The sequence below is a fragment of the Pipistrellus kuhlii genome, unplaced genomic scaffold (genome assembly GCF_014108245.1).
Source record: "Pipistrellus kuhlii isolate mPipKuh1 unplaced genomic scaffold, mPipKuh1.p scaffold_m20_p_18, whole genome shotgun sequence".
Classification (NCBI taxonomy): domain Eukaryota; kingdom Metazoa; phylum Chordata; class Mammalia; order Chiroptera; family Vespertilionidae; genus Pipistrellus; species Pipistrellus kuhlii.
This window is the reverse complement of record NW_023425493.1, coordinates 16,597,908-16,623,161: the sequence shown is the minus strand read 5'-3', so window position 1 is coordinate 16,623,161 and position 25,254 is coordinate 16,597,908. Positions and strand designations below refer to the sequence as shown.

Below are 25,254 nucleotides of genomic sequence, written 5' to 3'. Positions count from 1 at the left end.
TATATTGTGGAGATCTTAAATAATGTTCTTCCAGAGAGTATTGCTTTTACTGTGTTATAAAGCAGTAAGTTGATTGGACTCTCTCTCTGCAAACACTGCTTTTGACTAACAGCTCAAATCTTATCTCACTTTTCCAGTCCTTTGCTAGGCAGATTGGAATCTGCCCAGTGTATGTGTATGTACTTCAAGGGTTAGAAATTTGGACAGGGTTCTTGCACAGAATTTAAGGTTCCTCCCTCTTTACTTTCCAGGATTCCCTCCTCACTTTCTAGTAGTTTTGTTCCCCAAACTGATGCTTCTGGCCAGAAAGACCAGAGTTTCTTGTGGAGTTTTATTTGCCTCACAATCTTTTCTCAGACTAAAAGCCAAAATAAATAGAAGTCAGACTAAAAGCCAAAATAAATAGAAGTTACACTTTCGCTATCTGTTGATTTCTCTCGTTTTAAGTCCCCTCCAGAGTCTGCCAGCTTTTGTTCACTTTTAGTGCCTTCATATAGTTGTGGGATTCTTAGGTATTTTTTTCCCCTGGAGTTCATGTTACCTGCAGAAGCTTATTTGGCCACACCAGAAACAAGACCTTATTGTCTTTTCTTTGTAGCATTTTAACATGCTCAGATCTTTTCTATTGAATGCTTTAACTATGCATTTTTTATTTTCTTCCTCACTTCTTGTTTTTCAGCTACACAGGTCTTACAGTTCCAGCATCTTTTCTGTATAAAATAATAGAATCTTCTAATCAGAAAGATTGAAAGTAATGAATAAAGCTTTATCAGACAAATGAAATACAAATAAAACGGGAGTAGACATAATATCATAATAAACTTTAAGGAAGAAAGTAGAAAAGACAAATATCAGTCCATATTGAACCAGCCCACTTAGCATTAAAAATGTTAATATGTATTGGCAAAACTAAAATGGTAATGTTAGAAAGGGACCCAAAAAATTCTACTAAATATTTGGAAATTGGTTCTAAATGAAAATTTAAAATTATAGTGACAGACGTTTAAATAACAGTGTCTATCAAGACTTTGGACGGCAGATAGGTAGTCATTTATTCAAAGGAACTTTAAATGCTTTTATTATTGTATAAGAAATGGTAGGTAGTAGTTCTCAGGATAGGAAAGGTCATTTTGTGGAGAATGTAAAAGGCAGAAACTAGATTTGACTATAGAAAATATACTTTTTTAGACAGTGAGCAGTATTGATAAAGTTAAAAGGGAAAGGACAAACAATTTTTTTGGAACTTGTAAGACAGTGAGTAGCACTGAAATGTTAAATTCTTAGAAATCAGTGATAACAGTGAATATCCAGGTAGAATATTGGAAAGAAACTGTAAATTAAAGTAATAGATTGTTAGAACAAATACCAAAACTGATATTGGTAAAGATGTGAAATGTATCTATAATTCCAAGAATTAGAGAGAATGTGGGAAAATAGATTATCATATGTAGTGCTGGGTGAGTATGGAATTCAGCAACCTTTCTGTAGAGCACTGTGGTGCTTTTTAAAATATTGATGTCTTTTAACTTTTATGAATTTTTCTTAAGCCTCAGTACAGAGAGTTTAAGGTAATGTTTTATATTTTAAAAAAAAAAAAAATATATATATATATATATATATATATATATATATATATATATATATATATATATTTGATTTCAGAGAGAGAGAGCACGCGATAGAAACATCAATGGTGAGAGAGAATGGCTGCTTCCTGCCCACCCCCCAACTGGGAATGGAGCCCACAACCCGGGCATGTGCCCTAATCAGGAATCGAACCTTGGTTCACAGGTTGACACTCAACCACTGAGCTATGTTGGCCTGGCTTTATAATTTTTTAATAGTGATTTTCAATATTTGTTTTCTCTTGGTTTTTGAAGTTATAAATTATCAACATGATATTGCTTGAATTATACAGTGTGTATGTGTGTGCGCGCAGCTGTTGAGTTGGCTCGGAACTCCTGGCAACATGCTATGAATGACATCCATAATGTTCCGTTTTTAACAGCTTTGCTTAGCTCCTATAGATTTGTGCCTATGGCTTCTTTTATGGAGTTAATTCATCTCATATTTGGTCTTCCTCTTTTCATACTGCCTTCTATTTTTCCCAGTAGTATTATCTTTTCCAAAGAACCCCGCCTTCTCATGATGTGCCCAAAGTGTAGGACAGCTTCCATTTTTTCATTTTTTCCTCTAGTGATATTTCAGGCTTACTTTGCACTAGGATACACTTGTTCGTCTTACACTGTATTTGAAACTAATCAGTTTTTTTTCCTGTCAGCCGCCTTCACTGTCCAACTTTCACATCCATACATAGTAATTGGAAATAATATGGGTGTGAACAATTTCACCTTGGTCTTTGTTGACACATCTTTGCTCTTGATGATCTTTCTAAACCTTTCATTGCTGCCCTCCTTTGATTTCTTGGTTGCGGTCTCTATTTGAATTGATGACTGAACTAAGAAGGTAAGAAAATCTTTACTGATTACAATGTCTTTATTATTGTCTATATTAAAAGTTGTATATTTCTTCTGTAGTCATGATTTTTGTCTTCTTGATTTTCAAATGCAGTCCTGTTTTGGTCTTTTCATCAAAAACTTCAAATCATTGCTACTTTTATTTGTATGTAGTATATCCATACAATAGAGTAGTAAGTCCTCAAAATTCATGTAGATCAATATTTAAAGAAGTAGAAAATGTATGTAAAATATTTTGAATTTGTCTTAAACCTTGATGTTTCCTTATTGGAAATCTCTTCTCCCAGTTCCTTTTTTGGTTGGCTCTTCACTTGCTTCGTATCTCTTCTCGAATGTCACCTATGAGTGCAGCTTTTCCCTGTTCACTTTACTTAAATAGTGATCACTCACAGTCTTTATTTTCTGCTTCATTTTTCTCTGTCACACTTGACATATTATGTCTTTATTTCTTATTTAGCTTTATAAGAATATAGCTATTGAACATAGCTCTGTTACAGAAAGGTACAGAACATGTGCCTTTTGTGCATTGTTTTATCCTCAATACCCAGAACAGTGTTACTATGTAGAAAGCTAACAGATACTTCTTGAAGGTTGAATGTACTTAGAAAGATAGTAAGTGGAAGAAGTAAATTAACAGTATAGCATAAACTGATCTCACTTTTTATGGGAAAATTGTATTTATGTACATGTTGTTATAAAATTCTTAGATGGAGAATTATGAGTAATATATATTACTCTTGCGTTTTCTACCTGAAATTAGAGTAATTTATAGTTACTGAAAGCAAAGAGGTTAATATGGGAAGAGGAGGGGTAACGTGTGCTTTAAGTAGAAAAGAATTTACTAGTCCCTGTGAAGGTGAAATTACTTATACTATCTTGACTTTTTCACTTGCAGGTGGCACCCCCTGTGCCCCCACCTACCGATACACCTGACACTACAGCAGATACTGGGGAAAGTGTGCCAACAACCATGGGAGGACCTCTCCCCCCACATCTGGCTCTCTTGGCAGGTAGGGAACTTTTCATCTTCTCATTTTTTATCTCCAGCACTAGCAGATAGCTTCCTTCCCTAGTCATACTTGGCAAAAAAATAGTTTTATCATTTAATCAGTTATTTCATATGAACCCTGTTTCCCTGAAAATAAGACAGTGTCTTATATTAATTTTTGCTCCCAAAGATGCGCTAGGTCTCATATTCAGGGGATGTCTTATTTTTCCATGAAGAAGAATACGGTACACATTTATTGTTAAATGAAAATAAAGGAAATTTATTACCTGTATACGGTATGATAGTACGGTAGTTGTCAACACAAACCAGACAGACTGTGAATCCTACAGTATCAAGAATTTACTCATTTATTCAGTGACAATCACGTCATCATCTTCTGGAACATCATCATAATAATCCAATTCCTGAATTTCCTGGTGAATTTCTTGTGACTCCATTTCTCTCAGAATCAGTGGACCAAATCTCTCATGTTTAGCAATAGCATTCTGAAACAGAGCCTAGGGGGGCCTTTTTTCAGGGGGATGCCTTATATTTCACTCAGAAGGAAACCTGTAAGTAGGTCTTATTTTTGGAGGATGTCTTATTTTCGGGGAAACATGGTAGCACCTTGACAGACAGTGCTACACTGCTAATGCATGCTAGGTTGTCAACCACTTCTGACCATTACTGCTAGCTTAACCCTGCATACCAGCCTTGGATTTAGCAATTTGGTCCCATTCTGTAGTCACATAACACTTTTCAAGTAAGTCATGGAGATTTCAAGCCCATTTCCAAATAATTGAAACTTGTGTTTCTAATTATGGAGTACCAAAATCTAAATTAGGAATAGTCTTTAAAATATTTAGGAACTTCCTGCAGTTTGAGTCATCAGAAAAACACAAAATCATTTTCTTTCCTTAATAGAAAATAATTCTGAAATTGGGGCCTCTGGCTATGGTGTCCCTGGGTCCACCTGGGATCGAGAATCCAACTGCAACGATTTTTACTCAAAGGAAGAACAGGAAGTACAAGCGGTAAGACTGTCATCCCCTGTGTTAACATCTCTAGGAATGTGAGTGAGGACTTCAGTTCATAGCAAGGTTTAAGATATTCGCAAGTTAATAATTAGGTGATTGTTTTCAGTGGTTATTTGAGACATCTTGATCACACATGACACCAAAAATCTAAACTACAAATTAAATCTGATTACTAGAATTGTGTGTGAAATAAAACATTATTTTTCTTGGTTGTAATAAAAGATCTCACCTGCTTTATAGGAAATGTAGTTACCTCACTTGATACATTTTTTATGATCTCTCATTGTAAAAGTGCCTTGATAAAATAACTTATCTCCTACTTAATATATTTAAAGTGATAAAACTAGCACACACAAAAGAATTGTCAAAGGTTTCTTAGGAACAACTTAAATACAATATGTTAATAGCTAATAGTTAATACATTAGCTATTAACATACTGTATTTAATGTTAATAGCTATCAGATGCAGTATAAACGAATTCCATCAGATGCAGTATAAACAAATCCAGCTCAATTTTGACTAGGAATAGAAACTATTAAAAATAGCTTTTGCATTATGAAAGATGGCACAAAAAAGTTATAAATTGTTATAAATTTCTCTACCTTAAATATTCATAAATAAAATCAGTGCAGCCACATTTAATTTTCATTGATTCAACAGACTCTAGAATCAGAAGAAGTGGATTTAAATGCTGGGCTTCATGGAAATTGGACCTTGGAAAATGCTAAGGCTCGGCTGAACCAATATTTCCAAAAAGAAAAGATCCAAGGAGAATATAAGTACACCCAAGTGGGCCCTGACCACAACAGGTTTGCTTGTTTCACTCTTTCCTTCTGTAGAAAGTCCAGGTTGTTTTGGATATTCATTGATCTAGATTTATACAACTATGTAAGACATTCTGCGGTTTATATTGCTAGACTTACAAGGTTCTCATTTGAGTTTGAAAGGTAAAAATGATAGCCACAGCTGGTACTATCAGCCAGAGGCCTCAGTTTATTCTCTTGTTAGAGGCAGTTACAATGACTGTTTCTTTAATGGGTCAAATTGGACACTTAAGTTTTAGTCTCAGGTAGATTGTATTGCACCTTGATCTAGATTTCCTTTTGATCAGCTTTGAAACAGCTAGCTCTGAAGAATCCTATTGAAGTTTTGAGGGTTTAACCTCAGTCTTTGTATGTGAATTCGCCTCCTTGTAGCCTGTTAACTTGATAAAACTGAACATAAAGGGGGGAGGGGGTCCTTGTAACAGTGACAGTATGTTTCTCAGCCCGCTTGCTGTTCTTCCTGAGAGCATTCCAGGGTGTAGTAATTATTACTCCCAGGAAGGCTCATATGGATTAGACTCTTCAGGGGGAACTGTATTTTATTGGAAGGGAGGGAAAGTTATAATGAAAACCTGGATGATTAATTTGCTGTTCTTTATAAGAAATTACTCAAAATACATTAAAAGTATTTTTCTTGAAAATTAAAAGCATTTTTTTCTCCCTTGGGTGCGTCTAGCAACCCTAAAATAATTATTACTAAAATAAAACTTTGACACTGTGGTCAAAGTGATTTTTAGAGCATTGTTACCTCTGCACCCCACTGTTTTTGTTCTATCCTGAATTCTCAAATACTTAATTCTGATATCAGACTTTAAAACCCTCAGAGGTTGTAAAGGAAATATACATTTGTTAATAATTTTTCTTTAATATTTTGTCCTTCTGAACTGATTTGGCTTAGCAGCATTTAATTGTGCTGGCAGTACTTTGTAAACATTTTTTATGTCATTATCTTTGACTTGTGCTACAAAGAATTGAAGAATTCAGGATATGAAGATGAGGGAGACAAAGACAGTTGGGGAAGCTGGGACAGCATTGCTCCTTGTATGTCTTTTATTTAAAGGCATAACAGACAGCAACACCAGAGGTCTGTGTTCATACACACACATGTGCTGCTGCTTAGGCTGAACTAAGCAATCACATGGGAAACGATTGTAAACTGATTTCTGGTGTCGCTGTTCCCCCTAGGTGGAGGAGAATGAAATTGACTTTAAGCCTGGCTGAGAAACATACTGGCATCGGTGTCATTAATGAAAGGGTGGATGTTGTTCCCCTGAAAGTCAGTGGCCTTTGACCCCTGAACCAGCTGTGCCTGAAGGTCAGTTCACAAGATGTATAGGAAGGAATCTAACATCTTTTTCTTAAACCTCACTTAACTTTTTTTTCATAACACAAAGTCAAGGTTAGAATGTTACCTGAGCAGTGGAAGGATCAGAAAGCATAGTTTTCAGAGGGTAATTTTTCCCTTGTTAAAACCTAAACCATTCCCTAGAATCTGCCAGCAATTTTAGCTATGATTTTCAAAAGTTTTTTGTTCTCCAGGATCTGATTTAAGTAAATGTAATATAAATATGCTAAAAACATTTTTTTGTTATTAAGGGCTGTTGTCACCTGTAGACAGATAACAGACCCTTGCCTCAGGAGCCACTGATACATGCCTTGTTTGTGTGTCCATGTGCTGTGTGCGTGCATATCTATATTTAGCTTATCTTAACAGATTCAAGTCATTAGTGGGTAGCCCATGCAAAGGAATCTTAATCACAGCTATAATTTAAAGAGCCCAAGCTAAGTGGAAAATTCCTTTTCATTAATGTTTTCTAGCTATTCAGAGTATAACCTTTGGAGTAAGAATAAGTAAATATAGACTCTAAAACCCTAACATTTTCTTTTCATGAAAAATTGGCTTATCAGCTTTGATTATACCAGTCTTGTGCCATATTATATGTTATTTGAAGTTTATATACTCTATTCTAGGAGTGAACAGAAGCAAGTGTTTTACAATGGTTTTTTTTTTTGTTTGTTTTCTTTTGTTTTTTGGCTGTGATTTGCTTAAGCAGTTGGAAAAGCCTGCCTGATTTAGGAGTCATGGAATGAGTCATTTCTAATAGTGAAATTCCTAACCTTGTTTGTATATGTCGTTTCAGGAGCTTTATTGCAGAAATGACCATTTATATCAAGGTGCTGGGCAGAAGTAAGTGTTACTGATAAGCTGAATCTTACGTAGAGGAATAGTATTCACAGTAGTGTCTTGAGCTACAAATATGTGGGTTTTGTTAATTGAAAGAGTACATGATGTATGACAGCATCTAGGGTGTTTTAGGATATTAGTTATTATTTGCGAGGACCCAGTTTCCCAAGTTGCAGGTGGGGGGGGGGGGGGGAGGAAGGATTAGATTAGTGTTAAAATTGAATGGATTAGTGATGGTAGGCTACTTAGAAGTCTGCAAGTGTCAAAGAATTTTAAAACTTTTTTTTTTTCTACACAAAAATGTTCTTTCTGTTTAGGTAAAACTAGCTATGTGAAATTTAGAAAAGGAGTATAAATTGGATGACAGGACTAGAAGATGTATGTGTAGCATTTGTTAGTCATAAAGTGAAGAAGGAAAGGTGAGAAAGTAACCTTGAGAAACAAGACTAGATGGGGTTTATTCATAAAGAAAGTAAAAAGGTAAAGGTATAATACATGTATTCTTTATGCTTAGTAAGTTTAAAAATAAAAAGGGCAGTGTGTTGTGTTTGAAGGCTAAGGAGTTAGCCCTATGTTCCTGGCTTTGTTACTGACAGATTTTATGACTTCAAATATCACACCTTATCTCTCCGGGACTCAATTTACTTTATCTGGGGATTGAGAGAAATGGCCAAAGATTTTTTCCAACTTGAGAATTCTGCAGCTGAAACTCGTGTTTCAAATTGCATAAAATCATCAGGAGATGTTGAATTTTTTTTTATCCCAGAGTTTAAAAATAAATTATTTTTAGTGATTGGGATGTTAAGGGAAGAGAATTTAAGGCAGTCTGACATCTGTAAGTTCATTCATCTGACAACCCCCAGATCCTCCTCCCCTTCCCGCTGTAATTTGACAATCTGCTTGTTGCTTTACTGTCTCTATAAGTCTATATCTATCTTTTGGTTCATCAGTTTATAATGCTCTTTATTATCCACAAATGAGTGAGGTCATGTGGTGTTTCTCTTTCATTGATTGGCTTATTTCACTCAGCATGATGTTCTCCAATTCCATCCAGGTTGCTGCAAATGATGAGAATTCCTTCTTTTTTATGGCAGCATAGTATTCCATTGTGTAGATGTACCATAGTTTTTGGATCCAATCATCTGCTGACGGGCACCTAGGCTGTTTCCAAATTCTGGCTATTGTAGATTGTGCTGCTATGAACATAGCGGTGCATATATCCTTTCTGATTGGTGTTTCTAGTTTCTTGGGATATATTCCTAGGAGTGGGATTACTGGGTCAAATGGGAGTTCCATTTTCAGTTTTTTGAGGAAACTCCACACTATTCTCTACAGTGGTTGCACCAGTCTGCATTCCCACCAGCAGTGCACGAGGGTTCCTTTTTCTCCGCAACCTCGCCAACACTTGTCGTTTGTTGATTTGTTGATGTTGGCCATTCTGACAGGTGTGAGATGGTACCGCATTGTTGTTTTGATTTGCATCTCTTGTATAATTAGTGACTTTGAGCATGTTTTCATGTGCCTTTTGGCCTTCCTTCTGTCTTCTTTTGAAAATATTCTATTTAGGTCCCTTGCCCATTTCTTAATTGGATCATTCATCTTCCTTTTATTTAGTTGTATCAGTTGTCTGAAGATGTTAGAGATTAAACCTTTATCAGTGGTGTTATTTGCAAATATGTTCTCCCACACCGTGGGCTTTCTTGTTGTTTTGTTGATGGTTTCTTTTGCTGTAAAAAAGCTTTTTATTTTGATGTAGTCCCATTTGTTTATTTTCTCTTTAGCTTCCATTGCCCTAGGGGCAGTATCAGTGAAGAAGTTCTTTTGGCATACATCTGAGATTTTGCTGCCTGTGGATGCTTCTAGTATTTTTATGGTTTCCCGTCTGATGTTTAAGTCCTGTATCCATTTTGAGTTTATTTTTGTGTATGGTGTAAGTTGGTGATCTAGTTTCATTCTTTTGCATGTGTCTACCGAATTTTCCCAACACCATTTATTGAAGAAACTGTCTTGACTCCATTGTATATTCGTGCCTCCTTTGTCAAATATTAATTGAGCATATTGATTTGGGTTGATATCTGGGTTCTCGATTCGATTCCATTGATCTATATGTCTGTTCTTGTGCCAGTACCAGGCTGTTTTGAGAACGGTGGCTTTGTAATACAGTTTGAAGTCCGGTATTGAGATCCCTCCTACTTTACCCTTCTTTCTCAGGATTGCTGTGGCTATTCGGGGTCTTTTATTGTTCCAAATGAACTTTTGGAGAGTTCTTTCTAGGTCAGTGAAATATGCCCTTGGTATTTTAATGGGGAGGGCATTGAACCTATAGATTGCTTTAGGAAGTATGGACATTTTGATGATGTTGATTGTACCAATCCATGAACATGATATGTTCTTCCATTTCCTTACATCATCCTCTATCTCTTTTTTCAATGTCGTGTAATTTTCTGCATATAGATCCTTTACTTCCTTAGTTAAATTTATTCCTAGGTATCTTAATTTTTTTGGTGCGATGGTAAATGGAATTGCTTTTTTAGTCTCTGTTTCTGTAGTTTCACTGTTGGTGTATAGGAATGCCATGGATTTCTTGGCGTTAATTTTGTATCCTGCTACATTGCCAAATTCATTTATTAAGTCAATTAGTTTCTTAAGGGAGTCTTTTGGGTTCTTTATGTACAATATCATGTCATCTGCAAATAAGGATAACTTTACTTCTTCTTTTCCAATTTGGATGCCTTTTATTTCCTCCTCTTGTCTAATTGCAATGGCTAGTACTTCCAGTACTATGTCAAACAGGAGTGGCGAGAGTGGGCATCCCTGTCTTGTTCCTGTTCTTAGAGGGAATGGTTTTAGTTTTTGCCCATTGAGTATAATGTTGGCTGTGGGTTTATCATATATAGCTTTTATTATGTTGAGGTATGATCCTTGTACTCCCACCTTGTTAAGAGTTTTTATCAGGAAAGGGTGTTGGATTTTATCAAATGCTTTTTCTGCATCAATTGATATGACTATATGATTTTTATCTTTCAATTTGTTTATGTGATGTATCACGTTTATTGATTTGCGGATATTGTACCAACCTTGCATTCCTGGAATAAATCCTACTTGGTCATGGTGTATGATCTTTGTGATGCTCTGCTGGAGCCGATTTGCTAGGATTTTGTTGAGGATTTTGGCATCTATGTTCATGAGGGATATTGGCCTGTAATTCTCTTTCATTGAGTTGTCTTTATCTGGTTTTGGTATTAGGGTGATGCTGGCTTCATAGAAGGAGTTTGGAAGTGTTCCTTCCTCTTGAATTTTTTGGAAAAGTCTGAGGAGGATAGGTTTTAGTTCTTCCTTGAATGTTTGGTAAAACTCTCCTGTGAAGCCATCTGGCCCTGGGCTTTTGTTTGCTGGAAGCTTTCTGATGACTGTTTCAATTTCTTCCCAAGTCACTGGTCTATTGAGATTTTTAGATTCTTCCTCATCGAGTTTTGGAAGTTTGTATTTTTCTAGGAATATGTCCATTTCTCCAGGTTGTTCAGTTTGTTGGAATAGAGTTGTTCGTAGTATTTTGTAACAATCCGTTGTATTTCGGTGGGGTCTGTTGTTATTTCACCTCTTTCATTTCTGATTTTGTTTATTTGGGTCCTCTCTCTTTGTTTCTTAGTTAGCCTGGCTAGAGGTTCATCTATCTTGTTTATTCTTTCAAAGAACCAGCTCTTGGTTTTGTTGATCTTATGTATTGTTTCTTTGGTCTCTATGTCGTTTATCTGTGCTCTGATTTTTGTTATTTCCTTCCTTCTGCTTACACTGGGCTTTTCTTGTTGCTCCTTTTCTAACTCTTTGAGTTGTAGAGTTAGATCATCTGTTACCCTTTTTTCTAGTTTTTTGCAATAGGCTTGTAAGGATATGAACTTCCCTCTCAAGACTGCTTTTGCTGTGTCCCATAGATTTTGGATTGTTGTGTTTTCATTGTCATTTGTTTCCAGGATGTTTTTAATTTCTTCCTTGATTTCTCTGGTAACCCAGTCCTTGTTTAATAGCGTGCTGTTTAGTCTCCATGTGTTTGATTTCTTTGCATTATTTTTATTGTAGTTAATTTCCAGTTTTATGCCATTATGGTCTGAGAAGATACTTGATATGATATGATTTCTATCTTCTTGAATTTGAAGAGACTTTGCCTATGTCCCAAAATGTGGTCTATCTTTGAGAATGTCCCATGTGCACTTGAGAAGAATGTATATTCTGTGGCTTTGGGGTGGAGTGTTCTAAAGATGTCAGTTAATTCCATCTGGTCTAGTGAGTCACTTAGGATTGATATTTCTTTGCTGTTTTTTTGTTTAGATGATTTGTCGAAGGGTGACAGTGGGGTATTAAAATCTCCTACTATGATTGTATTGCTATTAATCTCTCTCTTAATGTCCTCCAGCAGTTTTTTTTTATGTATTTGGTTGCTCCTGTATTGGGTGCATATATATTTACCAGGGTTATTTCTTCTTGTTGGATTGTTCCCTTTAGTATTATGAAGTGGCCTTCATTATCTCTTATGATGTCCTTCACTCTGAGATCTAATTTGTCAGATATAAGTATTGCTACCCCAGCTTTTTTTTCATTTCCATTTGCCTGGAAAACTTTTTTCCATCCCTTCACCCTCAGTCTGTGTGCATCTTTTTTTCTGAGGTGGGTTTTTTGTAGACAACAGATGTATGGGTCTTGTTTTCTTATCCAATCTGTTACCCTATGTCTTTTGATTGGAGCATTTAATCCATTTACATTTAAGGTTATTATTGATAGGTACACATTTGATGCCATTTTTATTCTATACCCGTGTTCCTTCTTCACTTCCTATTTCTTTATTTTTACAGTAGACCCTTTAGCATTTCTTGCATTGCTGGTTTGGTGGAGATAAATTCCTTCAGTCTTTTTTTGTCTGTGAAGCTCCTGATTTCCCCTTTAATTTTGATTGATAGCCTTGCTGGGTACAGGATTCTTGGATTCAGACCCTTTCTTTGCATGACTTTTTATATTTCATCCCATTCCCTTCTGGCCTGATAAGTTTCTGTTGAGAAATCAGTTGCTAGTCTGATGGGGGTTCCTTTGTATGTAACTTTCTGTCTCTCTCTGGCTGCTTTTAAGATTCTTACTTTGTCGTTGTTGTTTGCCAATTTGATTATAATGTGCCTTGGAGTCTGTCTTCTGGGATTCATTTTGCTTGGGACTCTGCGAGCATCTTGGATTTGTGTGGGTTTTTTCTTCTCTATTTCAGGAAAGTTCTCTGTCATTATTTCTTGAAATACTTTTTCCATGTCTACTTCAGTTTCCTTTCCTTCTGGAACCCCTATTATTTGAATATTATTTTGTTTTGTATTGTCCCAAAGCTCCCGTAGGCTCTCCTCCTGCTTTTTAATCTTTTTTTCTAGAAGCTGCTCTACTTGGGTGTTTTTTTCCATCTTATCTTCTAGCTCACTGATGCGGTCCTCTGTTTCATCTAGTCTACTCTTGATGCTTTCTATTGAGTTGTTCATGGTAGCGATGTCATTTTTCATTTCTTCTTGGTTCTTCTTCAATTCCTCATGGTTCTTCCTCATTTCTTCTTGATTATTGTCAAATTTCTCTTCCATTCTTTTTAGCCATCCTATGATCATTATTCTGAATTCTTGCTCTGGTAGGCTGCTTACCTCGGGCTCGTTTACTTCCTTTTCTGGTGATGCCTGCTTTTCTTTCATGTGCGGACTATGTTTTTGTCTCCCCATGGCCTCTCTTCTCAGGATGTCTGGTTATGTGGTGTTCCTTCTCCTGCGTTGATTTAAAGTTTCAAAATACAACACTATCTGGTACAACACAAGAGGCACTTAACAGGAATGTACTTACAATATTAATAACCTTTAGTAAAGGTGACCACTAGAGAAAGGCAACTTAGGGGATATGAGAGAAGGAAGAAAGGTAAAAATAAAATAAAGAAAAATTTAAAAAAGTAAAAATTAAAATAAAAAAAAATTAAGTAAATAAAATAAAAAAAAGAGGGATAAAGAGATAGAAAAAGAGGAAAAAAAGTAATGACAAAATAAAGTTGGAAAACAGGGGAAAAAAGAAAGGAGAGAGAGAGAGAAAGAGAGAGAAGCAGCAAACTAAAAGAGAAATGGGAAACAAACTATATATATGTGGAGAAAATTGCCATAGAACAGCCACTGAACCCAGCCAATGCCAGTAACAATACTTGGAGATTAATACAAACTACAATATCCCCTATTATTAAGTAAGGCTATGATATACAGAAGTAAAAGAAAGAAACAAAAACAGAGGATTTAAAAAAAAAAATACAAAGCAACAATAACAACACAGTAATAAGCATAACAATTTCACTAACAAGCCTAAAAATTCACAATAATCAACCTTCACACAAACAATGCGAAAAGGATAGAGGGGAGAAGTTTTTCTTTCTTTCTTTCTTTCTTTTTTTTAACTAGTTAATATAGTGCAGAGATTGGTATTTATACACTTGGATCAGGGGTTGGAACTTAGGTCTATAAGTATAGTGAGAGTTTTTGCAGGGGGTATACAGAAAGAATAGAGGAAAAACTAAAGCCGGAAAGGGATAGGATAAACCGTAGACTACAAGGGTAAAGTTTAGTAAGAGAGTGATGGTGTAAAGGTCGAGTTGAGATAGGGTTGAATGATGCTATAGTAGAGATTAAAATAGAATGAAGGTTACTCCCAATGTAAAATAAAGAAAAAAATAAAATGGTACTGGAAAGGGGGGGGAAAAAAATTGCAAAATAGCAGTAGTAATAGTGATGATAGAGATTGAAAAATGTAATAATTAAAAAGGTAAAATCAAGTAAGGAAAAAAAATTGTTTCTTAAGTAAAAGATATAAAAAATGAAGATTAAATAAAAGAGGTAAAAAATGAAAATAAAATAATAGTAAAATTAGCATAAAAATGTCCAGTAGTGGTCATTCACTTCCTGTGTTAATGTATTTGGCACTCCTGATTCTCGGCCCAGAAAGTCTTGCAGTTCCCAGCATTCCACTGCACCTCAGATTTGTAAGGTAATCCTTAATTTTAAGTAGGCTATATCTTAGTTATTTGTGTCCATTTATTTTTGATTAATTAAAAGATAAAAGAAAAGAAAAGAGAAGGGAAAAAAAAAAAAAAGAGGGCAGTTTGTAATTCAGCTCTTAGGTGTCAGTGTTACCGGTTTGACCTCCCAGTCTTTTTGGTTGCTCTGGCCTTCTTTCTCTATGGCTCTAGCTGGCAGGGTGCCAGCTGGCTCCCAGACTATCTCTTCTGGTACAGATCCCTTGTTTCCAGGAAGGCAATTTCCCCAGATATGCCCAACTGGGCTGTCCTTCCCTAGTATTCAGAAGCAGGGGGGTGAAGGGGATCAGGCGCCAAGGTGTCCAGATGTCCCGCCCTTGGCGAAACAGCCGAGATTCTTAACGCTCTGTCCAGTGACCTGTGGCATTTTAAAAAAGTCCCGCTTCTGGGGAGGATAACGTCAAACCCAGCACTAGGTGTCGCTGGAGCCTTCTTTGGGTGTCGCTCGGAGGGCGGTAGTGCGCGCTCCCGGCTACAGTGGGGGAGGGGTTGGAGCTCCCTGGCTACCATAGCTGCCTGCGCCGCGGGACCCCGGTCCCCCCGGCTGTCCCCACAAACTCTGACCTTTCCGTGGGTGACCGAAGAACTCCCCCGATTCCACGCCCCCGTGCCGATTCGGGTGTCTCAGCTGCTCGATGGACCTCCCCGCTGTGTGTTTTTCCAGGCCTCAGGGATGCTCCTCCTTTCCTGGTAAGATGGCGCTGCCTTCTCTCCGCGAGAGCTCGCTGGGAGAGCCGCCGCAGCCGCGGCAGTGCTGGCCTCTTGGTCAGGAAATCCTGTCCAGCGGACCTTTCCTTACCTTCCTAGAGAATTCCGAAGCCCCCCAGCTGCCAATCAACATTCCCTGAGCGACTCAGACGCTGTTTCTATCTGTTCTGGGACCAGAGTCAGAACAAGTCCGACTGTTCGGTCGCCATCTTTAAGCTCCGCCCACCTATTTTTATTTTTTTAAATATATTTTATTGATTTTGTACAGAGAGGAAGGGAGAGAGATACAGAGTTAGAAACATCGATGAGAGAGAGTCATCGATCAGCTGCCTCTTGCACACCCCCTACTGGGGATATGCCCGCAACCAAGGTACATGTCCTTGACCGGAATCGATCCCAGGTCCCTTCAGTCCCCAAGCCAACGCTCTATCCATTGAGCCAAACCGGTTTCGGCTCCTTCCCCTTTTTAATGTCATAATATTAATAGTGACACATTTTATTGAAATAGGTTATTACTTTTATAGTGCTGATTTTTATGTGTCTTAGTGTCAGCCTGTAGTCAAAGATGGTTGGTCACTCGATAAGCTACTATAGAATTGCTTTTGGTTAGCAGTTAGAATGAAAAAGAACTTAGAACCCATTGCTTACTCTGTATTTTAGGGTGGGGATTGTTTTGTTGTTTTTTTGCTTATGAAACAATATGTTTCTTTACTTAGTTGAGTTATTCTTCTGTCTTTGGTAATCCTGACCTTAATTTATAGGGATTTTTGCACGTGAACATGGATCAAATAAGAAACTGGCAGCACAGTCCTGTGCCCTATCACTTGTCAGACAACTCTACCATCTTGGAGTGGTTGAAGCTTACTCTGGACTTACAAAGAAGAAAGAAGGAGAGACAGTGAGTCTTTAGACTTAGTAGCCTCGAGAGAGATTGTGAAATATTTAGCTGCTGTTTAGGATTTCAATAAAGTTTAATTTATAGTTAAGAAATGGAAATGGCCCTACTAGTTATCTATGCCAGGTGGGTTGCTTGTGTTCACAGTAGGCAATAATCATTGAAGTAATTCTTTTACGGGAGGGAACTGACTTATTGTTGGCTCTACGAATATTTTAGACCTAGCGTTGGCCACATACTCTGATCCTTGCTACAATAGGCCTACTAAGTAGTGATTGGATGTGATGTGATGTGATGTGATATGATTTTCATGGTCATCCTTTTTCTGTAGGTGGAGCCTTACAAAGTTAACATCTCTCAAGATTTAGAGCATCAGCTACAAAACACGGTTCAAGAGCTAAATCTTGAAATCATTCCTCCAGTAAGTATGCAGCTCTTTAGTTCACCTTTGTCAAGAAATTCTCTAGTCAGATAAGCACCTGGTATTATTTTTTTGCTTTCCCTTTTTTAATAGCCTGATGATCCTTCTGTGCCCGCTGTTCTCAACCTTGGCAAATTGGCTCAGTTTGAGCCAGCTCAGCGACAAAACCAAATGGGAGTGGTTCCTTGGTCACCTCCTCAGTCCAACTGGAATCCCTGGACTAGCAGCAACATTGATGAGGGACCCCTGGCTTACGTGAGTTCATTGTATTCTTAAGTTAAGACTCTTGTATTGTACTTTTTTTTTTCTTTTCTTTTTTTTCTTTTGTCTATATTTCATTAAAGTGTCCAGTGGGTTCTATTTGAAGATGAGTTATGTGCTTTTGACTGTTGCTCTCCCATTTTACAGGCTACACCAGAACAAATAAGCAAGGACCTCAAGAGTGAATTGATGTACCAGTTGGACCAAGATCATGATTTGCAAGCTGTAAGTCTATGAAGTATAATAGACATATGGCTAGAGCTCAGAACATTCTAGGTGTGGGCAAAAGGACAGTAAATATTTTTTACCCTTTCTAGGAAAGTACATCAAAGATGTTTACCAAATCGCTCATCTAAGTTACCACATAGGGTAGTAGTTGTGAGTTATGGGGCTGGGATTGGTAGTTAATGTCAGTGGGGAGATTTGGGATAATAACTATTACAGTTATTTTGAGTACTTTCCTAATTAAACATTAAAATGTTAGAAGAAAGAGAATGTATATGGGATGTTCAGGGAGAAAGGAGGAAAAAAGGGTGTGAGCAAGGCCACTATCTAGACTCCAGAAATTTAGTGAGAAGGGGCAGTTCTATTAGAGATAGAAATTATATACATTTTTAAAATATATATATATATATATATTTGTATTGATTTCAGAGAGGGAGAGAGAAACATTGATGTTGAGTACTAAACCAGTGGAAAGGAATACGTTTTTATAGAGGTGGCAATTTTCATTTATTTATTTAGCAGTAGGATAGTTGCTTTTATTATACATGTGGGTAGAAATTTGAGGTGTAACTTTTCTAAACGCAGATCTTGCAAGAGAGAGAGTTGCTGCCTGTGAAGAAATTTGAAGGTGAAATTCTGGAAGCAATTAGTCAAAATTCAGTTGTCATTATCCGAGGAGCTACTGGATGTGGGAAAACCACACAGGTTCCCCAGTTTATTCTTGATGACTTTATCCAGAATGACCGCGCAGCAGAATGCAATATTGTAGTAACTCAGGTAAGTAGCCAGCCAGTGTACTGTGTGTCTTGTGTGAATAGATGGATGGTGGAAATGCCTAGCAGCCAGACTATTTCTAATTCTTCGATCAGTTCCCCTTTGTAGCAAGATATGGATCTGAAAGTGGTAGAACATCAGGCCCTTTAAAATTAAACAAAAACAACAACACAGAAAGAACTAAAGTCTTGTTCTGGTATCCAATATCCTTCACTGGAAAGCCAAACTGAGTTAGGTAGGAGATTCTTTTTGTCGGGGCTGAAGGGAGTCTTTGGGCCTAGAATCAAGATTGAGAGTACATTCTCCTCAAGTTCACTTCCAAATCTTGGTCTTCTCTATCTTACCACCAAATAATTTACAGTGAAAACCAGTTAGAATAAGAGCAGGCAAATTAGTAAAACAAAATGGTTAATAATTTACCAAGTGCTTGAGTTAAGACATCATTTCAGGATATAGCTGTTTCATATAGAATAAACCCCAAAAATAGAACCAGATATGTTTATGATATCTGGTGCTGTAGAAATCATTTCATTGCAGCTCTGTTCTGTCACCATGCATTTAAATAACCAGATGAGAAATGCTGTGATGTTCTGGGACCTGTGCCCCTTTAGTTAGACAACTCTAAGGTAAGAGAAGTTACTGCAGTTTGGGATCATTGTGAAGAGGGGTACATATAATTAACTACTTATAGAGGTGGATCCTAGAATCCTGCAAAAGAATAGTTCAAACACCAGTGGTATGTGAAGTGTTACCAAGTGTCTGTCACAAAGGGAATTCAGTAGTTTTCAATAAAGATTAGCTATTTTGGTTAAAGTGAACACAGATAAACTGAAGAAGTAACCAATTAAAAACTACCTACTACTAAGGCTGGACCTCAGGCAAGAGTAATAAGATTCTTTAGAGGAAATGAGATCTGCAATCATGTGCAATGAAAATGTAAAGAAAAGCTTATATCCTAGAGATTAATAGAAGTACTCTATTGGAATGACTATTTCTTGCTTTCATCAACACTACTTTCTAATTAGTTTCACTTCAATTGGTTATTTTGTTATTTTTAATATATTAAATAATCTAAATACAACATAAAGCTATAGCAATAAGGCAGAATAATTGGAGAAAGGATTAAATTGGGAATAAATAAAATATTTTACAGCTAAAGTCATTTGTATGAGTTTAGGCAAAATAATTTAGCTTCTCAGTTTTTTAATTATAGAATGAAAAAAATATCAGTCTTGTTGTGAAGCACAAATGAAATAGTATATACAACCATAGTATTTATTGTTATGTTACACACATGTTAATTATAACTGTTCTAGAAGTCTCCATAGTCTTAGTTCTTTATATTTATTTGTAGAATAGAGTATTTCAATATACTATAGAGTAGTTAAGAGAAGCAGTTAAGCCACAAGGAGAAAGATAGTTCTGCAGGTATAAATGATCTTTAGTGCTCCTTGTCTTGTGTTTAAGTCAAACCTGACACTATCCACTGAGCAAAACCCACTCAGGATCCCGCCATCCAGAAGTAATCATTTTTACTGTTCTACATCCTTTTAGGCTGTTTTGTAAACATAACACCTTGTACACCATCCTAATCTCCATTATATAACAGCACAATGTGGTTTCAGAGCAACAGTATAATTTTTAATGACTTCATAATGCCTCATTTTATGCATATGCCCTTACATTACTCTTAACAGATGGAGATTTTTAAAAAAGATTTTTTCTAATATTTTGGCATATTACATATGCTGGGATAAATGTATTTGTAATCTTTATATAGTTTCATTGAAATAAATTCCTAGACATGCACTTGGCTGTACTTCCCTCAGGAAAAATTGCATTGATCTCTAAGCATATCAATTATGAATGAAAAAAGTGCTTTTGTCTTTAGTTTGTATTTTAAATGGATTTTTGTTTGTCTGAAAGTCTGGGCTGTTGAAGCAGAAGTCAGAGAAGTATATAAAATGGGGGGAGGAGATTGCAGAGTCACTTTCTATTTGAATAGTCATCTTAATATTAATGGTTTCTGTTCATACTCAAGTTGATTTAACTGATTGGGCTTATAAAAATGGTTCTAAAAAGCACCTCTTGCCTGGCTGGTGTGGTTAAGTGGTTGAATGTCAACCTATGAACCAGGAGGTCATAGTTTGATTCCCAGTCAGGGCACATGTATGGATTGTGTGTGTGTGTTGCTGCTGTTGTTTTTTAAGTGCCTCTTGGATTAATTTGTAACACAAATTAATGTTATGGATGTCTTTCTTGAGTCTGAAGACAGTTGTGTTTGTATATGAAGACAGTTACATAGTATATACAATAGAGTTAACTATAGTATATACTATATGGGGAATATGTGGTCTCCTGCCTGTATTCATTTAGAAGGCTGGAATCTACAAAGCTTGTAGACTTGAAAGTAGCCCTAAAGTGATAAAGGCAACCTCTGCGTACCCAATAGCATATGAATACATCTCCGAAGAGTCAAATATCCCACTGAGTTTTAAGTTCTAGAGGGCAGCTATTTATTTAGGAGTAATGCTGAAAATTGTAGGAAAGACAGAAGTAGAGGAAATGATTAAGAGTAGCATTGAGCATTTACCTGTTACTTATAGACTGCAATGAACCTTTGAAAGGACCCAGAAAGCCTTTAATGGAACACCTTTTTCACATATCCTGTCATGAGTATAGGAGAAGTTTTCTCTTGTTGGACAAATACAGAGCTCAGTTCTTCATGGAATGCTTTTATTCAGGGTTGGTGAAGTGCAGAGTACTGGTCAAGTCAGTAAAAGCTAGCATAGTTCAGCAAGTCAAGGCACATAAACCAGATAGAATATAATAAGCTCATGAAAATTCAACACAGTTATGTTCAAGAAGGCAAACTTTTCCCGTGATAAATATGAACCAAGTGATTGTACACTTACTTGTATTTGTATGAGCCCCATACCCCAACGGATTCTTTTATGAGGGACATAGAAATTAATAAACCATGTTTTGTACTAATTCAAAGGGTAGTTCTAGTGAAGTTGTGTTGTTTTTTAAGATTCAGCCTCTGGTTTTCTAAATAGTGTTAATCTGTGATATCTTAATATAGGTACTTAACTAGATAAGAAATTCAGAAAATTTTCTCATGCAAGGAAATAAAATATAACCTGTCATCAGGAATTTTTTTGACAAAATTAAATTCAAGATATCTTGGAAGCATTCAGTCTTGATAATTCTTTATGTACCTACATAGCTAGCAAACATTCTACCCACCAAGTAAATACTGTTTTGTATACTTAAAAGATATGGAACACTTCAGAAAAGTTTTCAGAGAAAAACCAAGGTTCAACACTAAAAGCATTAATCAACAGCATTCCCCTATGATTTGGCGTATTTATTGCTGGAAGCAGTAATATATACTATTGTCCCACTATGTAAGCTCATCAGAAATGGGAGTGATTTCATTCCATATGGCACCTGATGCAGAATGTAACAAATGCTTCCTTTATGAGTTAATAGAAGAATGAAAGGTGGCCACAGTGGAATATGACAAAGGAGATTGTTCACCTTCTTAATACCCAACCATCCTAATTAAATTTTTAAAAAGGCCTTCACTATGGTTGGCAGTTACAGGGAAGCTCCCTCGTTGTGTGTGTTGTCCCCTTCCCTGCTAGAAAATCACTGAATATCTTTTAACAGTTTAGGCCAGTGGTGAATAAATTGTTTTTTTATATAAAAATCTTGGAATCACTTTATATATAAGATGAAAAACAGGATGTTTCAGTATCTGACATTGAATTAAGTTAATTTTTGTGTGTCCCAAATTAAAATAAATTTTGGAACTTCCTTTAAGGTAATCATTACCATTATTGTTTCTGTTGATTACTGAGCTGGCAGTGGAACAGATTGATTATGATAATCCAGTAATCCAAATAAACAGGTATATCTGTAATTTTTGCTGTTTTTAAATCACTTTTCTTTTTGCTCTCAGCCCAGGAGAATCAGTGCCGTTTCTGTGGCAGAACGTGTTGCATATGAGAGAGGAGAAGAGCCTGGAAAAAGCTGTGGCTACAGTGTGCGATTTGAATCTATACTTCCCCGCCCTCATGCCAGCATAATGTTTTGTACTGTAGGTCAGTAATGTGTTGAATTTTGGTCTTTCATTTGGGGTTTACATTGTGTTATTTTTGAAGAAAGCTTGGGAATAGCACAGTATGGCTGAAAATTATAAATCAAGCTCCATTCTCAAAATTATTGTTTAAATAGAACTTTGAGTAGGTTTTTTGTTTGTTTGTTTTTTGTGTTTTTTTTTCCTTTATGGACAGCATGATACATCTGCTGGACATGGTAGCTTAGAAAAAAATGAAATCAGCTTAGGTTACTAGAATTATATCTTTTAATTCAGAGTTCACCATCACTTTTTAAATAATTTTAAATATGCAGGTGATTCTTTTTTAAAATAATGCTGGGGTTATAGAGTTGAAGCATAATTGTCTAGAAACTTGCTTTTCTATCCTCCCTACTTTAATCAACATAGAAACTCATCTCCATTTGTTGCTCTTTTTTTTTCCCCCCAAGGTGTGCTCCTGAGAAAATTAGAAGCAGGCATTAGAGGAATCAGTCATGTAATTGTAGATGAAATACATGAAAGAGACATAAATGTAAGTAGCTGAACATTATGATAAGGTAACAATGCTATTATTCTGAATAAAAAGAAATTAAAATGTCTGCTTTGCTTTTCTTTTCCCACTATTTACATCATCTACCAAAACCATAAACTTGTTCACTAAGATGTTGAACATCTTTTTCTAATGAGGCCATTAAACCCTTTTTTTTCTTTGGATGTTCATAGTAGCAAATGTTCGCAATAGTAAAATTCTGAAAACAACCCAGATACCTGCAGTATGTATCATCAGATAACCTACTGGTGAATCGGTTGGTATATTCACATATTGGGATATTAAAATCATTAGAAAGAATAACTGTAGTAAGATGTGGATGAATCTCAGCAGTGATATGGTATGTGAGAGGAAATCCCGAAGTTTGTATAAAATACATATCCTCATAAAGTTAAGAATATTATATAGGTGTCTATAAAATATAGATGAGGTGAAAGCGGTATATGTGAAAAGAAATATAAAAAGATTCTGATGGTGATTTTTTGTAGTTGGGAGTGTCAAAGTGATGGGTGAGAGAAAAGTTTTGTTAAAGTTATAGCTTTCATATTAATGGATACTTGACACGATTAAGTGTCTTGGCCCTTTGAATGAATCAGCTAGGACCTTTTCAACATTTTTAAGATTTACTTTACATGTGATTGGATAACTGATTTTTTTAAATTATATTTTTTATTGATTTCAGAGAGTAAATGGGAGAGAGAGAGAGAGAGGATGGTGGTGGTGGTGGTGGTAATGGTGGGACAATCATTGATTGGCTGCCTCCTGCATGCCCCACCCTGGGAATCCAGCCCACAACACAGGCATATGCCTTGACTGAGAATAGAACCTTGACCTCTGGATTTATAAGTTGACAATCATTGAGCCATGCCAGCTGGGCTAAATAACTGATTTTTTACTTACGATAGGTTTCCCTTTTTTTTTCTTTTTTTTTTTTTCTTCTTTTTTTTAGTTAGTGTGCCTACAAATATAAATTTCACTGAAAAATTTGAGATGAATTCTTTGCTCTCATATTTTCCCCCCAACTGAAGAACACTTGTTTTACCCCCCTATAGCTATTAACCTATGACTGTTCTTTTAAAATACTATTTATAACTGTACTCCATTGTAAACTTTTTAATATATATATATTTATTTATTTATATATATATATTGATTTTGTACAGAAAGGAAGGGAGAGAGATAGAGAGTTAGAAACATCAATGAGAGAGAATCATCGATCAGCTGCCTCTTGCAAACCCCCTACCGGGGATATGCCCGCAACCAAGGTACATGCCCTTGACTGGAATCGAACCCGGGACCCTTCAGTCCTCCAGCCGACGCTTTATCCAATGAGCCAAACCGGTCTCGGCTCCACTGTAAACCTTTATTTAAGCCACCTAGGTAACTGAAATCTCTTGAATGTATCTCATTAGCACTGACTTTTTAATGCAATTTTGTTTTGTTTGTGTTTGTTTGAATAGACTGACTTCCTTTTGGTGGTGCTGCGAGATGTGGTTCAGGCTTATCCTGAAGTTCGAATTGTTCTCATGTCTGCTACTATTGATACCAGCATGTTCTGTGAATATTTTTTCAATTGCCCCATCATTGAAGTTTATGGGAGGACTTTCCCTGTTCAAGGTAAATATTGTGCCAGGGGGTGGGGTGAATATCTCTTGTGCTTCTCAGGAGCATGATTGACCAATTTCTTACTTCTGGAAATGAAGGAAATTTTGTTTGTAGGCTAAAGCAGCCGTGGCCAACCTTTCAGACCTCTCGGCCCACCAATTGGCAGCCGCTGGGTTAAAGGACAATTAAAATCCAGGCAAATTAGAGTATTAAGTGGGTCATAGCATTGTTGGGGTTTTAGTTAAGCAGGAGTGTTTCATTCACTACATGCAGAGTGCATATTTAGTAGCCAAACTTAACTTTTAAAATTATTACAGTTGGGTAAATCAATTATGGTCATGGGAAATACTGTTAAAAGTTTAAGCAGTGAGGTTCAAATTAGCAAGATAATTTTTGCTTAGAGCCAGAACAGGCAAACTTTTGAAAATGACATTAAAGAGAATATTTCAAGGTAAAGTATTTGTGATAGTTATAAGTACAATAATTTTTTTACTTTAAAAGGTTTTGTCATCACTATTTTTAATAGCTTGGGTTAAAAAAGAATGAATTATGGGGCAGTCTAATTGAGGGCATGAAAATAAGCTAAATAGTTTGAATTATAAGTATGAAATAATGAATGGATATTTTAGGGAGCTATTTTTTGAAATTTTAAAATAAGAGTAGCTCTGAAGTAAAAGCCAGTGTAGTTGTATTTCACAAGAGAACTAAAACTGCTTTGAAAGTCTACTGAGATTGAAAAATACATGGCTGGCAGATGGTAGGAGCCAGGTTTTACTGTTGGAGTTAGAGGTTATAGGTAGGAGGGAAGGGAGCCATGGGTTATATTTGGGGACATCAGGAAGAACTAATGTATAGATATAAATGGATATATACGTTTGTATAGGAACAAATGGTTGCATATATTTGTATCCGTACAAGTGGGTAGATACAGAAATAAGAATAATGATTTAGTACATGGGCTAATATCCATACATGTATTTTCTAGCTTTTTCTGCTGAGTAGTCCTATCATGGGACATGCCACCATTCACATGGTATTTCTAGTACCATTTTCCAGTTAAAGAACCAATCCTTATAGAAATGGCTGATTCTAAGGTTAAGGCAGGGGATATCTGAAA

The 25,254-nt window shown here is 36.3% G+C and overlaps 2 protein-coding genes across 3 annotated transcripts in view; both read left to right on the top strand.

Moving 5' to 3' along the window:
* Positions 1 to 2,685, top strand: part of NPL (N-acetylneuraminate pyruvate lyase) — a 45,825-nt gene extending 43,140 nt beyond the window's left edge. Inside the window, exon 14 of the transcript XR_006741950.1 lies at positions 2,674 to 2,685. The gene's annotated coding sequence lies outside the window, so the exon portion shown is untranslated. The remainder of the gene's footprint in view (positions 1 to 2,673) is intronic.
* DHX9 (DExH-box helicase 9) overlaps positions 1 to 25,254 on the top strand; it is a 53,444-nt gene that overhangs the window by 12,874 nt on the left and 15,316 nt on the right. For both annotated transcript variants that reach the window (XM_036442027.2, XM_045583155.1), the window contains exons 4-15: positions 3,373 to 3,487; positions 4,390 to 4,499; positions 5,164 to 5,312; positions 7,469 to 7,515; positions 16,063 to 16,199; positions 16,528 to 16,617; positions 16,711 to 16,872; positions 17,026 to 17,103; positions 17,689 to 17,880; positions 21,845 to 21,986; positions 22,432 to 22,514; positions 23,993 to 24,149. In XM_036442027.2, coding sequence (XP_036297920.1) covers positions 3,373 to 3,487; positions 4,390 to 4,499; positions 5,164 to 5,312; positions 7,469 to 7,515; positions 16,063 to 16,199; positions 16,528 to 16,617; positions 16,711 to 16,872; positions 17,026 to 17,103; positions 17,689 to 17,880; positions 21,845 to 21,986; positions 22,432 to 22,514; positions 23,993 to 24,149 — 1,462 coding nt within the window. The remainder of the gene's footprint in view (positions 1 to 3,372; positions 3,488 to 4,389; positions 4,500 to 5,163; positions 5,313 to 7,468; positions 7,516 to 16,062; positions 16,200 to 16,527; positions 16,618 to 16,710; positions 16,873 to 17,025; positions 17,104 to 17,688; positions 17,881 to 21,844; positions 21,987 to 22,431; positions 22,515 to 23,992; positions 24,150 to 25,254) is intronic.